At 45.2% G+C, this 19,773-nt stretch overlaps 1 protein-coding gene across 3 annotated transcripts in view; it reads right to left on the minus strand.

Moving 5' to 3' along the window:
- dock11 (dedicator of cytokinesis 11) overlaps nt 1-19,773 on the minus strand; it is a 112,508-nt gene that overhangs the window by 59,534 nt on the left and 33,201 nt on the right. For all 3 annotated transcript variants that reach the window (XM_014206851.3, XM_014206849.3, XM_082977476.1), the window contains exons 9-29: nt 18,031-18,110; nt 16,267-16,350; nt 15,621-15,761; nt 14,661-14,930; nt 9,736-9,858; nt 9,300-9,382; nt 8,984-9,106; nt 8,527-8,603; nt 8,216-8,400; nt 6,871-6,936; nt 4,887-4,979; nt 3,973-4,096; nt 3,763-3,884; nt 3,504-3,587; nt 3,320-3,409; nt 3,038-3,159; nt 2,736-2,805; nt 2,364-2,489; nt 1,388-1,459; nt 520-666; nt 247-330 (exon numbers count right to left, since the gene is read on the minus strand). In XM_014206851.3, coding sequence (XP_014062326.3) covers nt 247-330; nt 520-666; nt 1,388-1,459; nt 2,364-2,489; nt 2,736-2,805; nt 3,038-3,159; nt 3,320-3,409; nt 3,504-3,587; nt 3,763-3,884; nt 3,973-4,096; nt 4,887-4,979; nt 6,871-6,936; nt 8,216-8,400; nt 8,527-8,603; nt 8,984-9,106; nt 9,300-9,382; nt 9,736-9,858; nt 14,661-14,930; nt 15,621-15,761; nt 16,267-16,350; nt 18,031-18,110 — 2,366 coding nt within the window. The remainder of the gene's footprint in view (nt 1-246; nt 331-519; nt 667-1,387; nt 1,460-2,363; nt 2,490-2,735; nt 2,806-3,037; nt 3,160-3,319; nt 3,410-3,503; nt 3,588-3,762; nt 3,885-3,972; nt 4,097-4,886; nt 4,980-6,870; nt 6,937-8,215; nt 8,401-8,526; nt 8,604-8,983; nt 9,107-9,299; nt 9,383-9,735; nt 9,859-14,660; nt 14,931-15,620; nt 15,762-16,266; nt 16,351-18,030; nt 18,111-19,773) is intronic.

A 19,773-nucleotide genomic window follows, 5' to 3' on the forward strand; every position in this document is an offset into this window, starting at 1 on the left:
TTCTTTTCTCATCCTAAAAATAAAAAAAGATTAGAGGATTTCCATCGACATTTCCATAAAATGTTATGTTGATTTTAATCAGTTAGTCAAATACGCTGAAGCATATATTTGACTACCAGTGTCACAAACACCACATGTACTGTCAACAGAGGCCTGTATACAGGGCTGTGTTGTTGTTCCACTGTTGCATTAAGAATACATAATCAGACATGGTAGAGAAGAGGGGTTGTTGCTATTGTCCAGTACCTTGGGGTCTTTAAGGGTGAAGCCACACATGTAGTCGTTGATCAGGCTGAAGCCAAAGCCTCTGTTCATGAAGGTGAGACAGCGCTGTGGAAGGGGACCACAGATTAGGAGGACTAACCAAGACCAGGACTAACCAACTAAGCACACCAAGACCATCTTTCATATACAGTGCTTGACTTGCAGTACGCGGAGTTCAGCACACATTACCGTTGCGATAATGTATTTGGTATTATTTCTGTCCTGTGTGGTTCAGGTAATGTATGGGGGCCTGACCTTGATGAAGCCAGCCAGGCTGAGGTTGACACAACGGGCCTCCTCTGGAATCTCAACATGGCGGATGGTGATGTGAGGCATGATGGACAGTAGTAGGGACTGTAGGGCCTGGTGGAAACTGTCTGGAAACCTCTGGGCACGGGGCATCTGGTAAAACATATTCAGTTCATTGAGACCAAAGTAAAAGATATATATATATATATATTATTACCAAATAGGAAGTGTGCTCTTCTACTCATTGAGAAACAGGTTTCTTTCCCAACAGAAGGCTGGCTAAACGGTTAAACTCTCTGAAATGTGCACAGCTTGTAACATCCTCAACTTTGCCAGAGAACATTCTATCAATTGTATTATTACTGTGCTCTATTTCAGCAACCTTAGTTTATCTTAGAAGTGCTGCGGTAGAGGTCATAGTCTGGATGTTACTGGGACTGTTTAGAAATGGTTGGCAAGATAAGAGTATGACTAAGAGCCTCCCCATCACCAACTCAACGAAAAGTTTAAAACTTTCCGGAAAAAAAAAAGGAGAACAGAAATACTTGTGTGGGAGTGGAGGCTGGCGGGTTATTTCTGGGAAGGTGTAAGTGTGGTGTGTGTGTGTGTGTGTGTGTGTGGTGCACAAGAGACACAAGCATGTCGAATGAAGAAGAATGTGTTGCCACATTTCCACGGTGAGGAAAGAGAGACTGAACTGAAACGCCCTGGCACTCGACAGAGAAATATTTGCATGTACTAGACAGAGAACTCTCGAATCTTCGTGACCACACTTGAGGGCGTGCCGGTGACAGCTGGGCGTGTGCCTGCGTGTACACTGCACTTCATGGGGGACACAAGATAAACCCTTCATCAGAGTAGAACATTTGCCGACCTTGATCCTGTTGCCCTCCTGCAGGTACTGGACCATGGACTTGGCCATGGTCTCGAAGAAGAACCAGGAATACTAGAAAAGAGGATGAGAGACAGAAGACGTTGGAACTACTCCTCAATTGTGAAGCATTTAGAATGCGTCCAAATTCGACCACCATGTTCCCTATAGAGTGCACTACTTTTGACCAGAGCCCCGGTCAAAACTAGTGCACTATAAATGGAACGCGATGCCATTTGGGACGGACACTTACTAAGAGAGATCATATCAACAGTCTGGCGAAAGTTAAAACACCACTGGGCTCTGTAATATGGGCTTAGTGTCCAATAATCCTGGGTATAATGATAATAGATAGAAAATTGCATTTGAAAAGGTTTGTCAAAACATTTTTAGTGGTGGTGACATAATAATGTTGGGAATTCTCATTCAAAGAACAAGTGTCTGGTGCCACCTGCTGGTCAGTATGGGAATCGCAATTATCTGATCGAGCATGCACGCTGCCTTGCGCACACACACATACGTTTTACTATCCTTATGGGGAACTAACACTTATTTCCATTCAAAATCCTATTTGTTCTAACCCCTAACCTTAATTCTAAACCTTACCTTAACTCCTAAGATTATTATAGCCGTTTTCCTTGTGGAGAATTTTGGGGGATTTCCAAGTACCCACGCACGCCCACACACAGGCCCACACACACACACACAGGCCCACACACACACACACACACACAGGCCCCACACACACACACACGTTTTACTATCCTTATAGGGAACTCAAGTTTATTTCCATTCAAAATCCTTTTTTCCCTAACCCCTAACCTTAATCCTAACCCTAATTGTAATCCTAACCTTTAAATTTATAATAGCAATTGTCCTTGTGGGGACCTGGGAAATGTCCCCACGACGGAGAATTTGGGGGGTTTCCGGTACACACACACACACACACACACACACACACACACACACACACACACACCTTGAGCAGCTTGTTGCTGGTGTTGAAGTCCGCTGTCTGTTTGAGGATGGCTGTGACGGCGGTGGCCAGTACCTCATGAGTGGTCCCAGAGTTCCCAGCCACTGGGCTGTTGTTCACAAACACATACTGGGGACACAACACAAACACAGCCGTTAATACACAACCTTTACATGACCACTTTTCATGGTCTGAAAAAAATGGATCCAAGTTCAACATTATCCCCAAAAAGAAACGCGTGAACTTTGGAATTACTTTTGACTGAAAATGCATCAGCCATCTTAATAATCCTAGCTAAGGCAAGGACCAGGCCTTGATCCTAGGCTTGATTCTAGTCACTAGTGACTGTCTTGCGTGTGATGCCTGGCGTTATACCTTTAGGAAAGAGCGCAGGTAGTTTTCCAGTCCCTCCTCGTGGCACCGGGAAACGATGTGTATAATCACACTGAAGGAATAGAACATTATCATTGTAAATAATAAATTGTTCTTAACTGGCTTAGTTAAATAAAGGTTAAATAAAAAATACAATTATAATAATTACGTAGCGCAGCAAATATCCATTGAATTCATGTTTCCCCCCCAAAAATGCAGTTGTAACTCACTTTCACAAACCATGACTATGTCTATGTCACTACGTCATGGGGTCAGACCATGATGACGTCACAGGTCAGACTCACCGGGTGGAGTTGACAGCGATTTCGGTGGCCTCTTTGGTTGCTGTGTTGAGGACCTCAAACAGCTGCATCAGCACAGTGGGGAGGAACTTAATAATGACCTTAGTCTCCATGGCATGCAGGCACTGAGAGGGAGGGAGGGAGGGAGGGAGGGAGGGAGGGAGGGAGGGAGGGAGGGAGGGAGGGAGGGAGGGAGGGAGGGAGGGAGGGAGGGAGAAAAAGTCAGAGAGAGACAGCAATACAAAACGGCGGTGTAAAATACTCCACAGCAGGAGTGTCTCTCACCTTCAGATACTTGATGAGTTCTGCTGGGTTGCCCTCTGAGGAGGACCTCATCAGCTGGCAGTGCTGGAAGAACTTGTGGAGGTGCAGATCCTACACAGGGAAACACAGGACACAGCTGTCTGATGGCGTGTTTGTCACAACAGCTTGGCCAAGTGGTTTCAATGTTGGCAGGTAGAAGTCATACCTGGGGGTATATTGTTGACGCTACATTGGTCTTCGCTTTGAACAGTGGCTTGTTGTTTTCTACCCATTTTATATCGGGTGCTGACTGTAAGGGCGGCAACACACAAATACAACAATGTGATTGTAGTCGTCTGCTTTTTTCTCTCTCACTAAGGCAATAACTCTTTTCCGCCAAATGTTTTCATGTTTTATATCATTTGTCACTAGAATACAAGCAGGGGATAGCTCTTCCCTGACCCCAAGTGAACAGAGGGTTGTACCTTCTTGGCATCCTGGGTCTTGTCATAGAGGTATCCAGGGGGCAGGGTGGCAGACACAGGCAGCTGTAGCTCGATAGACTGCATCCTGCCGTCCTTCAACAGGGGGGCCCAGGAGTAGCCCACTGTTACAGAGGGAGGGATGAACAGGTAAGGTAATGGAGGAAGATGCACGCACACACACACACACACACACACCGCTCTTAGTCTTACCCAGGGACTCCACTCCCTCTCTCTTCTTGGTGCTGGTCTTGGTACTGATCTCACAGCTGATGTGGTAGAAGGTAAAGAGGATGTGGTGTTTCTCATGGACATGGACCGGCAGCTCAATCTTTACCTGCACAGATAGACACACGATCAACATGGTGTTTTCAAATTCTCATCTCACCTGACCCAAGTAAAAAGTCCTTCTGGAACTGCCATTAGAAATACACCAGAACGAGTCACAAACCTATCATTCTAGATACAACCATACATATTTCTCACTGTCAGAAACAGTACGACGAAGCCAAAGCAAAACGATTCCCATCTTTACAACTAGAGGGCAGCAAGAGTGAGTAGTGGAATGTTCAGCCTGCCTGCACATGTGCTCTGTGTCAGAGGAAATGACACACGGTGAGCCTAGCCAATAACGTTTGCTTCTTTCATGAAACTAATTCCAACCTGGGGTCTAGTATGACTTGGTTGTGTGTCACAACGAATAGTGTGGTCCTTTCCCTTAAAATCTTGTTGAAACAGGGCTCCCCGATGAAGTAACGCGTTACCAAAGCAGCAGTCCAGAGAGATCAGAGCAGTGAAGGGGTCTCGGATGGTGTGTGTGGGGTTCTAATCCTTATGCCATAGACCAGACGGCCCCCAGTCCCAGCCAACGTCTCTGTGTCTGTGACAGTGTCCTGATCTCACCTCTCTCTCTCTCTCTCCCTCCCTCCGGTGGGTATCAGACCAGCCCAGTGTGAGCCAGTCCAGAGCCCCTGCTCTGGGCTAGATTATAGGATTAACGAAGCCCTAATGACTGGACTTTGGCCACTGAGGACTTCAACAGTAACAGTAACAATTGCAGGGAGTAATTGATGTAGCACAGCAAATCAGGGAAAAGGCCAGGTTTATTACGCAAATTGTTCTCTGACCTCGTTGTAAAACTCAGGGCTCTGGTTGTGGTGGAGGACGGCCGCACAGGCACTGGTGGTGAAGAGTGTCTCTCCTGGCTTTCCGTAGATACACTGAAACACACACACACATTATTATTAATCTACTGCTCATCTGCTGATGTTGCATGGGCATGTCAGTGAGTAAGACGACAGCAATCTGTGAGCAATGCGAAATAATTAGACGGAAATGCTGTTTAAAAGAACTGTACGATCACACCTCAAAAACTTGCAACAAAAGCAAACCGCGGCTACGAACAACGGGGAAAACGAGCTTGTTCACCAGTGTACGTTAGTTAGAGGTGAGAATGTAGTACGTAGGGGGTGAGAGTTTAAACGGAACTAAACTTAGTGGAGTGGAGACCCCAGGAGAGGGAAGGAGGGGGCCGGGCTGAGCTGCCCAAACCCGGGCGTGTGAAGTGGCCCTGACCTAGATAGATCCTCTGACCCTGGGCTGGACGGGAAGGCCTTTTGTGGGGTAAGGTACTGAGGGTAAAACTCAATGCTAGTCCAGGCAGAGGTCTAGATAATTGATCCTGACAGGGCGGACACAGTGAGGAGGAGGAGAAGGGGGGGGAGAAGGGTCATTAAATGCAGTAATTACAATGTTGATTCCTTGGGCCATTCGCTAATTGACCAAAGTATGAGAATGTGAAGGAGCCCCTTAGAAAGGACAGAGCTCAAATGAGCAGCTTAGTCTGAAGGGGAATGTTTGATCATTCCTAATTATCAGTACTGTCGCAAAAGGAAACAGAGGACATGCCGAGTGGCGGAGGTCCTTAGAAAGGACAGAGTGAGCAGAGCTCAAATGACCAGCCCCGGTCTAAGAGATAGTTGGCCTCTTTCCAGAGGAGAATACGCTGTTTCAGATCATGTGATTACGGGTTGTGTACCAAGCATGGAAAAAGTAGAGCCTTCAGAACCCTGTTCCCGCGGCAACAACATGCTGAAGTGTGGTCTGATGATTACACAGTGAGGGTGTAGGCCCCGGTCCCTGGCTAGAAGGGCCGACTGGAATCTTCAGTCTTTTCTGCAGTCTGGGCTGAGAGACATCTCTGCTCCTACATTTTAAGCATAGAAGTCCACGGTGCAAAACTAGAGTGCAACACACAACGAGGCAGACGCTCACTATTGGCGGAGCAAAATGAATGAAGCCTTTGGGCTTCGGTGTGTTCATCCTTGATACAGTCGTTTTGAATGCGCTATATGTAATGTCGTCTCCACCTGAAGCGGTTTCTTTGTGTTTTTAATGATTAAATAAATATAGTCATGAATTCATACAGCTCCGGCAACCTACAGCACAGTGTGACATGGGTTATCGCTCCTTCTATTAGAGCCGGTGTAAAGTCCAGGAACTGTGCTAGTTGGTTTCCGCTGTGTGCTAAATGGAGAGGGGTGCTGTGACGTTGGCCCGACCCTGCTGTCTGTAAACACTTTCTTATGCCCGAGAAAAGACTTTGTTCCTAGCCAGACTGTGTGATAGATAATCTCTCTCACAGGTTCTGTGGAAGCCTGTTTGAGTGCAGTGAACAGTGAGGGATTCTGTCTGGTGGAAAAAACTATTCCATGGTCGTCGAATGGAGGTTTCCACCCACAAATATTCGACGTGTGCGGATGTTCCTCAACGAGAGAGAGAGAGAGAGAGAGGGAAAAAGAGAGGGAAAAGAGAGAGCGAGGGAGAAAGAGAGCGTGAGAGAGAGGGAAAAAGAGAGAAAAAGAAAGAGAGAGAGAAAGAGAGAGCATGAGATAAAGAGAGTGAGAAAGAAAGAAGGGGAGAGAGAGAGAGAGAGAGGAGAGAGAGCTCTCATTATCTCCCCTTGCCAGCTGTAATAACTGGCTAAGCTTCAGTAAGAGGCCTTTTCTCTCCTCCGCGACTCCACTGTAGTTTAACTTGAACTTTGTCAACTCCTGGGGATCCCAGTCATTTTCAGTAGATCAGACGTTACAGTATCATCCAAACGCTCACCTTTAGAGGGGCCGCGCCTTCTTCGTCAGAGTCTCTGAACTGTACACACACCGCTACGTTTCTTGCCTGGAAAGATAAAAGACACTTCAGTCAATGCAATAACTCAACCCAGGAAGGACGACAGTCGGTGAGTGATAATGTGAGCTGTAAACCCAATGAACTCAATGTGTACTGAACAAAAATATAAACGCAACATGCAACAATTTCAACGGTTTTATTGAGTTACAGTTCATATAAGGAAATCAGTCAATTGAAATAAATAAATTAGGCCCTGATCTATTGATTTCACATGACTGGGCAGGGGCGCAGCCATGGGTGGGCCTGGGAGGGCATAGGGCCCCCTACTTGGGAGCCAGGCCCGGCCAATCAGAATTTGTACAAAATCCCCACAAAAGGGCTTTATTACAGACAGAAATACTCCTCAGTTTCATCAGCTGTCTGGGTGGCTGGTCTCACACAATCCCGCAGGTGAAGAAGCCGGATGTGGAAGTCCTGGGATGGCGTGGTTACACGTGGTCTGCGGTTGTGAGCCCGGTTGGACATACTGCCAAATTCTTTAAAATGACGTTGGAGGCGACTTATGGTAGAGAAATTAACATTAAATTCTCTGGCAAAAGCTCTGGTCAGCATGCCAATTGCACGTCCCCTTCAAGACTTGAGACATCTGTGGCATTGTTTAGTGTGACAAAACTGCACATTTTAGAGTGGCCTTTTATTATCCCCAGCACAAGGTGCACCTGTGTAATGATCATGCTGTTTAATCAGCTTCTTGATATGCCACACCTTGTCACGTGGAATGACGCTGTTGAGACGAAGCAGGTACGGGGAGTAAAACATTGAATTATAACGGACAGAGACGAGACAGGAACAGCGTCAGAAACAAATACAAAGACAAAAACAATACAACGCAGCAGCGGGGAACAGAGCTGGGGAACTGACAAATATAGGGGAGGAAATAAACAGGTGATGAATGAGTCCAGGTGAGTCCAATATCACTGACGCAAGTGACGAGGCAGGGCAGGTGTGAGTAATGGATGGCAGGAGCGTGTGATGCAGGGTAATCTGGCGCCCTCAAGCGCCAGGGGAAGGGAAGAGCGGGAGCAGACGTGACACACCTGTCAGGCGGATGGATTATCTTGGCAAAGGAGAAACGCTCACTAACAGGGACGTAAACAAATTTGTGCACAACATTTGAGAGAAACTCGTTTTTTGTGCGTATGGAACATTTCTGGGACCTTTAAATCAGCTCATGAGACATGGGACCAACCCTTTACATGTTGCGTTGTTGTTATTTACACACACATTTGTTACTTGCACACACATCTCCCTCCCTCCTTTCCCCCACCTTTGCGAAGGTCTTCTGGTTGTCGTACTTCAGCTGCAGGGGATAGACATACAGGTGGTTCTTGTAGACAGTGAAGGGGTAGTTGTACTTGGCCTCCTCAGGGAGGAACTCCTCCATCTCCACTGAGACCCTCTCACACTTCTCCTCAAAGGGCTTGACTGGGATGTACGACGAGGTCACCGTGTCTGAGGGAGAACAGTGACACTATCAACCAATGAAATGGGTTATATGGCGCCATTGCCAGTCGACCGTTCAATATTATTCAGTCAGATGTAAACAGCGGACGAGGGAAAATAGGGGAAACTACCCACTTGAGAAGTCCGGAGGCACACACTCGATGGTGACATTCAGCTGTCCAGGGATAGTCTGCAGCTTGCTCTTCTCTGGCCTGTAGGGGTGAACGTGTATGAAACAGTCATAACACTATAAGTATGTACGCCTGCAGTGCCAACAGACACTCGGATGCCGACTAACATGTACGTAGTACAGCAAGCACACCAAACCACCTATACTGTACACTCTTAGAAAAAAAGGGTTCCAAAAGGGTTCTTCGGCTGTCACAATAGGAGAACCCTTTTTGGCTACAGGTAGAACCCTTTTGGGTTTCATGTAGAACCCTCTGTAGAAAAGGTTCTACCTGCAACCAAAAAGGGTTATTCAAAAGGTTCTCCTATGGGGACAGCTGAATAACCCGTTAAGGTTCTAGATAGCACCTTTTTTTCTAAGAGTGTACAGTCACAACCATCACATGTCTTATTGATGACTCACTTCCTGATATCAGCCAGCATCTTGATGAGGTCATCGGTGGAGATCTTGCTGCTGTCCTGGCGATAGAGAGGAGAGAACTTCCCGTCCATGTCCAGACTGCCCTGGGCATCTTTAAACACTTGCCTGGTCCAACAGAGACAGGATCATGTTCACGTGTAAGGAGGATGTACATAGTAAAATGCAGGTGAATATTCAAACGAAGACACCTGAGGTCGCAAATAAATCATCACCGCACTGCCAGTAAACCGTATTTCCCAAATAGTCAGTGAATTATTCCACAGTTTTCCATCTGATGTGTATGAGAGCTGTGTCTTACTTGGCAGCCCAGGCGAAGGGCATCCTGTACTGGCCCAGGCGCTGACACGTCTGCTTGGCAGCCTTCAGCACCTTCTGGGCTGTCTGGAGGGGAACACACACGTGTAGAATGAGTCAGATGTAACAGTAACAGGTTAATGAAAAGGTAATCACGTGATGTATAACAGTGGCACAGCTCCTCAAACAACCATGATGGAAACAAGACCAAAATAGGCAAAACATGGGAGGCAATTCAGTTGAAAAAAAAGTTAAACTAGACACTTTAACATGACATAATACACACAACCCAGACAGACACTCTACTAAAACTTTTAAACAGTGGTTTTGGGGGGGGTTATGCTTGTCCTGTGCCTGACTCATGGTCTATTAATAGCAATAGAAGTAAGTGTTGGTAGAAGACCTTGTTGATGTCTGAAGGGACACACACACACACACACCTTGTTGATGTCTGAAGTCTTGATGTAGGGCTCAGCACAGTGTGTAATGCCGTTCTGTAGGACCTTCTCCACTCTGGCCACCAGGAAAATATCAGCATGGGGGTTGGTCACTGAGAAGATACCCTGGAGGAGAGATGAGGAAGACAGGAAAGATGGAGTAGAAGAACAATGGAGGGATGAGGAAGAAAGATGGAGAAGACTGATGAAGGAAAAATGACTCTGAGACTGCTAGGCCTAATGACTGCTGCTCTTTAATTATTTGTTACTTTTTATGTATCTATTTTTTTACTTAACACTTATTTTTCATAAAACTTCATCGTTGGATAAGTACGCATTTCACTGTAAGGTCTACACCTGTTGTATCCGGCGCATGTGACAAATAAAAAATGATTTGATTGATTTGAACTTTGCCATTTATTGTTTTTCTGTTTGAAACTGCTATTAGGACTTCAGTAGCTCCTAGTCATTGTATGAGGGAGAGTTTATCAACTGTCTCCTGGACAGGGCCTGCAGCTGGGAAGTGGTTGGCTGTCTGTTAGTGGCTGAAGTTATACAGGAAACCCAAACAGAGCTGGAACTATTTTTGGGTCAGTGAGATGAAGCCAACCGTGGCTCTTACACAGAGCGTCACCCACACACACACACGCAAAAACATGTTCTTCTGTGAGTGGCAGCAAAGTAAGAATGGAGTTCGTGACACATTTGGAACACATTAAAAACACATCAGCTTCGACATAATCCGGACGACAAGTTGCATTACGTTGCTCTCGCAAGGGGTCTAGCTAAAGATTCTGCTACCAGAAACAGATTTACATGGGAGATACCCATGTAAATCACAATATAAAGCTGGCACTGAGTGAGATGGAGGGGAGCCTGCTAGCGCCCGTACTAGTGAGACACACCCTGACTTCAGTTGTGCAGTAGAAAGATGAGGACAGGCTGTCCTTGGACTACACCCAAACAGCACCTCAATTACACTGTGATCTGCTGGTGTCCAAGTCTATAATCAGACAGTAATCATAGAGGAAGGCCATTATCTATTTCTCTGTGCCCTGGTGGACATTGCTAGGTTCACACACAGCAAGAGCTTACTTTTTTTTTTTAAACCTTTATTTAACTAGGCAAGTCAGTTAAGAACAAATTCTTACTTACAATGACGGCCTACCAGGGAACAGTGGGTTAACTGCTTTGTTCAGGGGCAGAACGACAGATTTTTACCTTGTCAGCTCAGGGATTCGATCCGGCAACCTTTCGGTTATTGGCCCAACGCCCACTAGGCTACCTGCCACCCCAAATCAAGTTCTGTTTTTTTGTGTCAACAAGAGTGAGAATGACCAATGTCTTGATTGATTCTATTCTGTTTGATACTCTCCGTTTCCACTCTGTTCTTCGCTCTGTTTCTGGGTCCAGATATTTTATTACAGAGTATTTCCATTCCACCTCACAGGACTTTCTGCGTCCAGAGAGAGGGAGAGCTCTGTCGTGTTTCCATGTTGTCTGGGGATGGGAGGTGCAGCACTGTAGGCAGTGGGGTATGGCGCTGTCTCCAACAGAACATTTTAAAAACCCTCCTCTTGTCCACAGAGAAAACATTTCGCTGTTTTAAAGTTTTGCCGTTGGGCGGCTAGAAAATGCTACAGTTTTAAAAGCTAGTTTCCTGCAATTCTACACATTTTGCAATGAGGCTGAGAGCAAATGAGCAGTTTTAAAGCAAATTTCCTACAATTATACACATTTTGCAATGGGGCCGAGAGAAAATGTGCAGTTTTAAAGCTAATCATACACATTTTTCCATTTGCTTTTGCCGTGTTCTTATGCTATCTGAGTGACTCAAACGTTATAACAAAATCAACGCGGGCCCCATGTCAAGACATTTTTTGTATTTTAGATTCTCCCTGACCGTCTTTTATTTTGGGGTGATTGTTAGTTCTCAAAGATGATCTTATTAAAAAATATATTTCTCCATTCTCGTTTTCTACATACTTTATGTCTGGTTTTAGTCGTTTAAGTTCATACTGACAGGGGCATTTGTCTACAAGCTAGCTAGCTAATTACCTTAGAGGTTTCCCCGGACGATCTGACGTTGTAACGCCTCACTTTGATCTTAAAAGCGCGTCACCCTGCACCACTGCTAAATAAATATAGGGGAAACTGTGATTTACTGCTGGGTACCACCGCTACTGAGGCTGGGTCATCCTGTAACAGTAAATGAGACCAGCAGCAGTTTGTGTGTGCGTGCGCGGGTGTGTTGGGTCATCACACCGGCTGCAGGAGTTAACACTGCACGCTACAGCTAGCACCCAAGAGAAACACACACCATGCTGAAACTGGACTGTTCTTTTCAAGTCGACTGGCTTCAAACAGTTTAGCAAAACAGTGAGAGTCAGGCAAGGGAAGGGTGGATTTCCCTGCTACTAGAGCAACTTTGATATTGCAGTTTGATATTGCAGTTAGCCTTTGAAGCGGCAATACTAGCTATATACAGTGGGGGGGAAAAGTATTTGATCCCCTGCTGATTTTGTACGTTTGCCCACTTACAAAGAAATGATCAGTCTATAATTGTAATAATAGGTTTATTTGAACAGTGAGAGACAGAATAACAACAACAAAAAATCCCGAAAAAACCATGTCAAAAATGTTATAAAATGATTAGCATTTTAATGAGGGAAATAAGTATTTGACCCCTCTGCAAAACATGACTTAGTACTTGGTGGCAAAACCCTTGTTGGCAATCACAGAGGTCAGACGTTTCTTGTAGTTGGCCACCAGGTTTGCACACATCTCAGGAGGGATTTTGTTCCACTCCTCTTTGCAGATCTTCTCCAAGTCATTAAGGTTTCGAGGCTGACGTTTGGCAACTCGAACCTTCAGCTCCCTCCACAGATTTTCTATGGGATTAAGGTCTGGAGACTGACTAGGCCACTCCAGGACCTTAATGTGCTTCTTCTTGAGCCACTCCTTTGTTGCCTTGGCCATGTGTTTTGGGTCATTGTCATGCTGGAATACCCATCCACGACCCATTTTCAATGCCCTGGCTGAGGGAAGGAGGTTCTCACCCAAGATTTGACGGTACATGGCCCAGTCCATCGTCCCTTTGATGCAGTGAAGTTGTCCTGTCCCCTTAGCAGAAAAACACCCCCAAAGCATAATGTTTCCACCTCCATGTTTGACGGTGGAGATGGTGTTCTTGGGGTCATAGGCAGCATTCCTCCTCCTCCAAACACGGCGAGTTGAGTTGATGTCAAAGAGCTCCATTTTGGTCTCATCTGACCACAACACTTTCACCAGTTGTCCTCTGAGTCATTCAGATGTTCATTGGCCAACTTCAGACGGGCATGTATATGTATTCTTGAGCAGGGGGACCTTGCGGGTGCTGCAGGATTTCAGTCCTTCACGGCGTAGTGTGTTACCAATTGTTTTCTTGGTGACTATGGTCCCAGCTGCCTTGAGATCATTGACAAGATCATCCCGTGTAGTTCTGGGCTGATTCCTCACCGTTCTCATGATCATTGAACTCCACGAGGTGAGATCTTGCATGGAGCCCCAGGCCGAGGGATATTGACAGTTCTTTTGTGTTCTTCCATTTGCGAATAATCGCACCAAATGTTGTCACCTTCTCAACAAGATGCTTGGCGATGGTCTTGTAGCCCATTCCTGCCTTGTGTAGGTCTACAATCTTGTCCCTGACATCCTTGGAGAGCTCTTTGGTCTTGGCCATGGTGGAGAGTTTGGAATCTGATTGATTGATTGCTTCTGTGGACAGGTGTCTTTTTTATAGGTAACAAGCTGCGGTTAGGAGCAGTCCCTTTAAGAGTGTGCTCCTAATCTCAGCTCGTTACCTGTATAAAAGACACCTGGGAGCCAGAAATCTTTCTGATTGAGAGGGGGTCAAATACTTATTTCCCTCATTAAAATGCAAATCAATTTATAACATTTTTGACATGCGTTTTTCTCTATATTTTTGTTGTTATTCTGTCTCTCACTGTTCAAATAAACCTACCATTACAATTATAGACCGATCCTTTCTTTGTTAGTGGGCAAACGTACAAAATCAGCAGGGGATCAAATACTTTTTTCCCCCACTGTACAATACATATAGATTAAAGTGAACATATTTCATAGCTGCTGTTCTCGTTTACCCAATTACTGTATAATGAGGAGTTAAGGTTAAGGAGATACACTTTGAAGCGTTGAGATATTCAACAGATTATTAACACGAAAATCCTCTGGTCCAAATCCTACAGCGTTGCATGGTAGTACTGGCCGTAGCACTGGATGGTGGAGTTATGTCGTGTGTTTACGACCACGCGGAAAACAGGCTCAGTAAACAGCGTAGCATCAGCCTGAATCTCAACGAGCTTTGAATAAAGAGGGGAAATCAACTGAATCATTCGGACTATGTCCTGGTTCATAGTAGCGCCAGCAGAATCCCCCAGACACCAGAGGTAGTCCAGTGAAATCAGGAAGAATCAGTCAATTGCTCTCTCTCACACACACACACGCTGCATTGTGGGTAAATGCATGGATGTGCAGTATTGTGGCACCGCATCGACTAGGGTGTAAGACGAGAGGACAGCCACTGTTGAGCAGCACCGCTGACGACAACGCCTTGCAATCCCCGACGGGAGTGGCTCATCTCTGGGTGTCTAATGCCTGCTGACCGGTTCGTTGTGGGTCATCAGAAAAAAAAAAACGCATTTACAAACAAAACTCAAGCCATCTTCACATCCCTGTCCTAACCAACTGATCATCTTAAGCAATCATGTCAAATAAGGGAGAGACTTAGTTTGTAATCTTAGGATTCAGTGATGCCGCCATCATTTCTACAGATACACAAGCACGATTTTGTCTGCGTGTGTGTAAACAAACACAACACAACACACAGAACATACTATATATGTCAGTTAAGGTCACTATGGTCCTACCTGAGTGGGGTATTGCAGCAGAGACTCAGCCACCCTTTGTAGAACGGGAAGACCATTCCCTTTCCCTGCATCCCCGTTCACTCCTCCATTCACCCCTCCTCCTCCTCCTCCTCCTCCTCCTCCTCCTCCCTCTGATGTAGGGGAGAGTGGAGAGGTGTCGGTCAGCATCTCTCGTACACAGGGAGGGTTGAGGTCCACGTGGAAGTCAGAAGAGATCTTACAGCTCTTAGACACGTCAAACAGGGCCAAGCTGATGAAGAACGGCTCCACCTGGATAACAGAGAGAAGAGAGAGCGTGCGTATGTGCGTGTTTACGAGGTACAAACAAAAGAGAGTGTGTGTGTATACGAATGTATTTCCACTGCAGACATAAGGATATTAGCTTGAATGATGGCAACCCCACTCCTTCCAGGAACCATGACGCCTATGTGAGTTTGAGTGCAACGAGGTCCCTCCATATAAATCTCGGCCAACCTCCCTTATTCCCCTCCCCAGACCCTATAAATGCTCTAGTGGGAATGTAGTTATTTATCACGGGGTTTTATGTCTACAATAATCCACTCTGAAGGAGGGAGAGAGGGAGGACTCAGTAGTGTGTTCTATACTGCTGGCTCATGCCAAAGAGGCTCTGCATTCGTCTCACACTCCAAACAGGAAGCTAACTTCCTTCATCAGGGAATCTGAATGTGGATAATGACTTAGGTCTCTATACAGCAATTTGGGAATCTATCTTGAGGTATTTCAAACGTGCAATATTTTTGGAAAAAACATAACTCCCGGAAATTTTAACCATAATTCTTTATACTTAAAAGATCAAAAAGTGATCTGAAAATAAGTTGAATATACAACATAAACACAAATTCTGAAGTCGTTTTTGGATCTGTTGTGCCCTGTTGTACGTTACTCCTATAGGGCTTACGTTGGAGCAGAAGGATAGGGTGTGTGTGTGTGTGAGCTTACGTTGGTGAGGACCCCGTCCCCCCTCTCGTTGGCACAGCCCTGCAGGCTGAAGGTGAGGTCATGGCAGCTGACGGCGATGCGCCGGCCAAAACGCTCCTCAAACGGCTTCACATCAGGCTCTATACCCGAGAAGTCCAACCTCTGGAGAGAGGAGGGGTGAGTGGAGACGTGGGGGGAGGGAGGAGGAGAGGAAAGAGGTGGGAGCAGAGGGAGGTGGTGGGAGGGATGGGTGAGGAGAGGAGGGAGGGAAAAAGATGGAGAGAGGGGAAGGAGGAAGAGGGGGAAAGGAGAGTGGAGGAGAGAGGTGGAAGAGGAAGGAGGGGAGAAAAGGGAGGTGGGAGGTGGAGGAAGTAAAGAGGGAGGAGAGGGAGGTCAGGAAGAAAGATGAAGGAGAGAGGAGGGAACGGTGGTTAGCTTCTGGCACCCATCCCCATGGAAACATACAATATGCAAACACAGACATTCTCTAACTGAGAGGTTCACTCGATGCCAGTTGAGCCAGCAGCCCTGGGACTGCCCAGACAGACAGGGTATATCATGCATCGATACACCTATACACTGCATACTACAAGCCTGATCTAATAGACTTAAACAACATTAACAAACATATTGGGAATGAATAGAGTAAAACACAGACGGTTCTAACCTGTGTTTCAGGGTCCAGGGAGAAAAGCTTTTGTCTCCCCTCGTTCCTGTTCATTTTATTGAGCTGGTCTGTTTCCCTGGCATACTGCCGAGAGAGAAAGGAGAAAAACAGACAAAGAACAGCCTCAGGTCACAGTGAGATCTCCATCCTCCCTCTCTCCTCTCACACTATCCAATCCATCCATCCATCTCCAGAGAGAGACAGTAGAGTTAACCAGGAAGAGGAGCGCTGGGACATCTCAGACCAGACAGCTCTCTCTGTTCTCCTTGTGCTGTTCTGGGTTTATAGGCACATTCAAGCAGTTGAGGTGGTCTCTATGGGATAAGCATCAGCTTCATCCCAAATGGCACCCTGTTCCCTCTAACGTGCACTACTTTTGCCATGGGCCCATAGGGCTCTGGGCAAAAGTAGTGCACAACATAGGGATTAGGGTGCCATTAGGGCCGCAGGCATTTTGTTTCTCTAACTGACTAGAAACACATTGCTTATCAATAATCTATCTGCTAGAACCTAAAAAGTGTTCTTCAGCTGTCGTCCATAGGAGAACCCTCCTACATGGAACCCAAAATGGCTATACCTGGAACCAAAAAGGGTTCTCTTATGGCAACACTCGAAGAACCCTTTTTTGAATAAAACTTTCCTTTCTCTCCGATCGAAACAGGATACGCTCTGTCTGAATGACCCTATTAAAACCTCTCCACCATGTGGCTAGAATCACTACCACGTGTGTGTGTGTGTGAGTGTGAGGAATATCCACACTGCTAGAATAAAGCACCGCTGCTAATGAGGCCAGAGGTGAAGAGAGCAAGTCAGACTAAAACGTACTGCCAACATCTACCAGGCTGGATCAATCAGCAACGGGGTTTACACACTACGCGTAAGAGTGGAGCGCACAGACGGCTACATTACGTATCAGATGCTTAGTAAAACCTTTCAAAAATGAACAGTAAGCCTACTTTATGGGATTCCTCTGCAGTGTGTGATTGATGTTGATAACAGTAACACCATGCCCAAACCGCGTGTGCCATCGTGCGCAAATTGATTTTGTCCCCCCACACCAAACGTGATCACGACACGCAGGTTGAAATATCAAAACAAACTCTGAACCAATTATATTAATTTGGGGACAGGTCGAAAAGCATTAAACATTTATGGCAATTTAGCTAGCTAGTTTGCAGTTACAAGCTAATTTGTCCTATTTAGCTAGCTAGCTTGCTGTTCCTAGCTAATTTGTCCTATTTAGCTAGCTAGCTTGCTGTTGCTAGCTAATTTGTCCTGGGATATAAATATTGAGTTGTTATTTTGCCTGAAATGCACAAGGTCCTCTACTCCGACAATTAATCCACACATAAAACAGTCAACTGAATCGTTTCTAGTCATCTCTCCTCCTTCCATGCTTCTTTTTCTTCTTTGGACTTTATATGGCGATTGGCAACGAACTTTCATAATAAGGTGTATTACCATAACCGACCTCAGTTCATTTTTCAATCACCCACGTGGGCACATGTTCCTAAAAAACAATGAGGAGATAGCACGTGGGTAAATGCTTCCAAAAACCAATGTGGGGATGGGAGAGGCAGGACTTGCAGCGCGTTCTGCGTCACAAATGGAATCAACTTCTATTTTAGCGCCTGGCAACGCAGACGCTTGTTGGCGCCCGCGAGCAGTGTGGGTGCAATGATTGAAAAACATGTATGTGTACATTTATTTTGCAACACTCACGCACGCGACACGACCGGTGTGGTCAGCATGTAACAGCATTACCTTGATGAGTTCAGGGTGAAGGCTCCTCCCCAGACTCTCCAATAGGCTCTCTCCTTTCCCCTGGCTGCTGCTGTCCTCATCTGATTGGACGAGAGAGGAGTCAGTGAAAAAGAGTACTGACCATAGAGCCTCATGTATGATTGGGATGAGTATAACAGCATCTGATATTAGAGCACCTTTTCCTTGATATCTGAGTTGTGTACTTGGATGTTCATCTGCACAAAGCTACTGGATGATTCTACTCAGTGGTGGAAAAAGTACCCCAATTTTCATTCTTGAGTAAAAGTAAAGATACCTTAAAAGAAAATGACTCAAGTAAAAGTCACCCAGTAAAATACTACTTGAGTAAAAGTCAAAAAGTATTTGGTTTTAAATGTACGTAAGTATCAAAAGTAAAAGTATAAATCATTTAAAATGTCTTATATTAAGCAAAGCAGACGACACAATTTTCCTGTTATTTTAATTTAAGGATAGCCAGGGTCACAGTTCAACACTCAGACATAATTTACAAATAAAGCATTTGTGTTTAGTGAGTCTGCCAGATCAGAGGTAGTAGGGATGACCAGGGATGTACCCTTAATAAGTGTGTGAATTAGACCATTTTCCTGTCCTACTAAGCATTCCAAACGTAACGAGTACATTTGGGTGTCAGGGAAAATGTAAGGAGTAAAAAGTACATTATTTTCTTTAGGGATGTAGTGGAGTAAAAGTAAAAGTTGTCAAAAAATATAAATAGTAAAGTACAGATACCCCCAATAAACTACTTAAGTAGTACTTAAAAGTATTTTTACTTAAGTACTTTACACCACTGATTCTACTTCATGAGCTTTTCCTACTAACTCTGCTGCGTGTCTGACTTCATTCAGTGTGCTGCAGGGGGAACTGGCGACCAGCCAGGCTAACTGACTCCCACAGCTTTCTGCTGTATTAGCCAAATCTCTCAGTATCTCAGAGGCATATGAGAACTTACTGTACTTGTTTTTAGAGGGACATTTGAGGAGAGAGGGTCTACCCTTATGAGAAAATGAATGTCCCCAACTGTCAATTGCTCGGAGGCTGTGCACACAGGCAAACATGCAGACACACACACTCGTGCGCGCAAAAACGCACAGACAGACACCTATGCATGCAAAGACACGTGACCGATTCCAGTGAAGTTTGAAATGGGAACTAAATTCTAGAGGCAGATACCAGTGAAACTAGCAATACAATGCTGCCTTGCTGACCAACTGTTGTGTATCATCCTGTAATTGACTATTTAGGCTTTTCAGTGTGCGTTTACAGGTTACGGGAAAGGATTTGAAACTCTTAGAGGAGAAGACTGTGTTGAAAGACAGGTGCAACTTTTCTTTGGAAAAAATGGCAGGAGTGGAGTAGCTAAATACAGTTTTTTACAATCACTTTGGCACAAATTTCAGAACCTTCATGTCACTTTTCAAAACTCTAGACACAATACGCACAACCGATGATCAAAATTCACATTTTTCAAAACTCTAACACTTTTTCCAATTGCTTGGATACAATACACATAAAGCTAAAATCACCTGTTCAAAATGACACAACTTAACATCAAAGTACTACCATTTCAAAATTAAATTCACACATTACATCTGAGATGACTGTCTATTAACTTCATTACAATGATCTAACTATCAATTGATACAACTGCTCAAAATGATAAGTAAATGTTTCCGTTTTATGGAAACTGATGAACAATATTCCATGTTTAGATCACGAAAGTTT

This window comes from Salmo salar, chromosome 07 (genome assembly GCF_965601325.2).
Source record: "Salmo salar chromosome 07, fSalSal1, whole genome shotgun sequence".
NCBI lineage: Eukaryota > Metazoa > Chordata > Actinopteri > Salmoniformes > Salmonidae > Salmo > Salmo salar.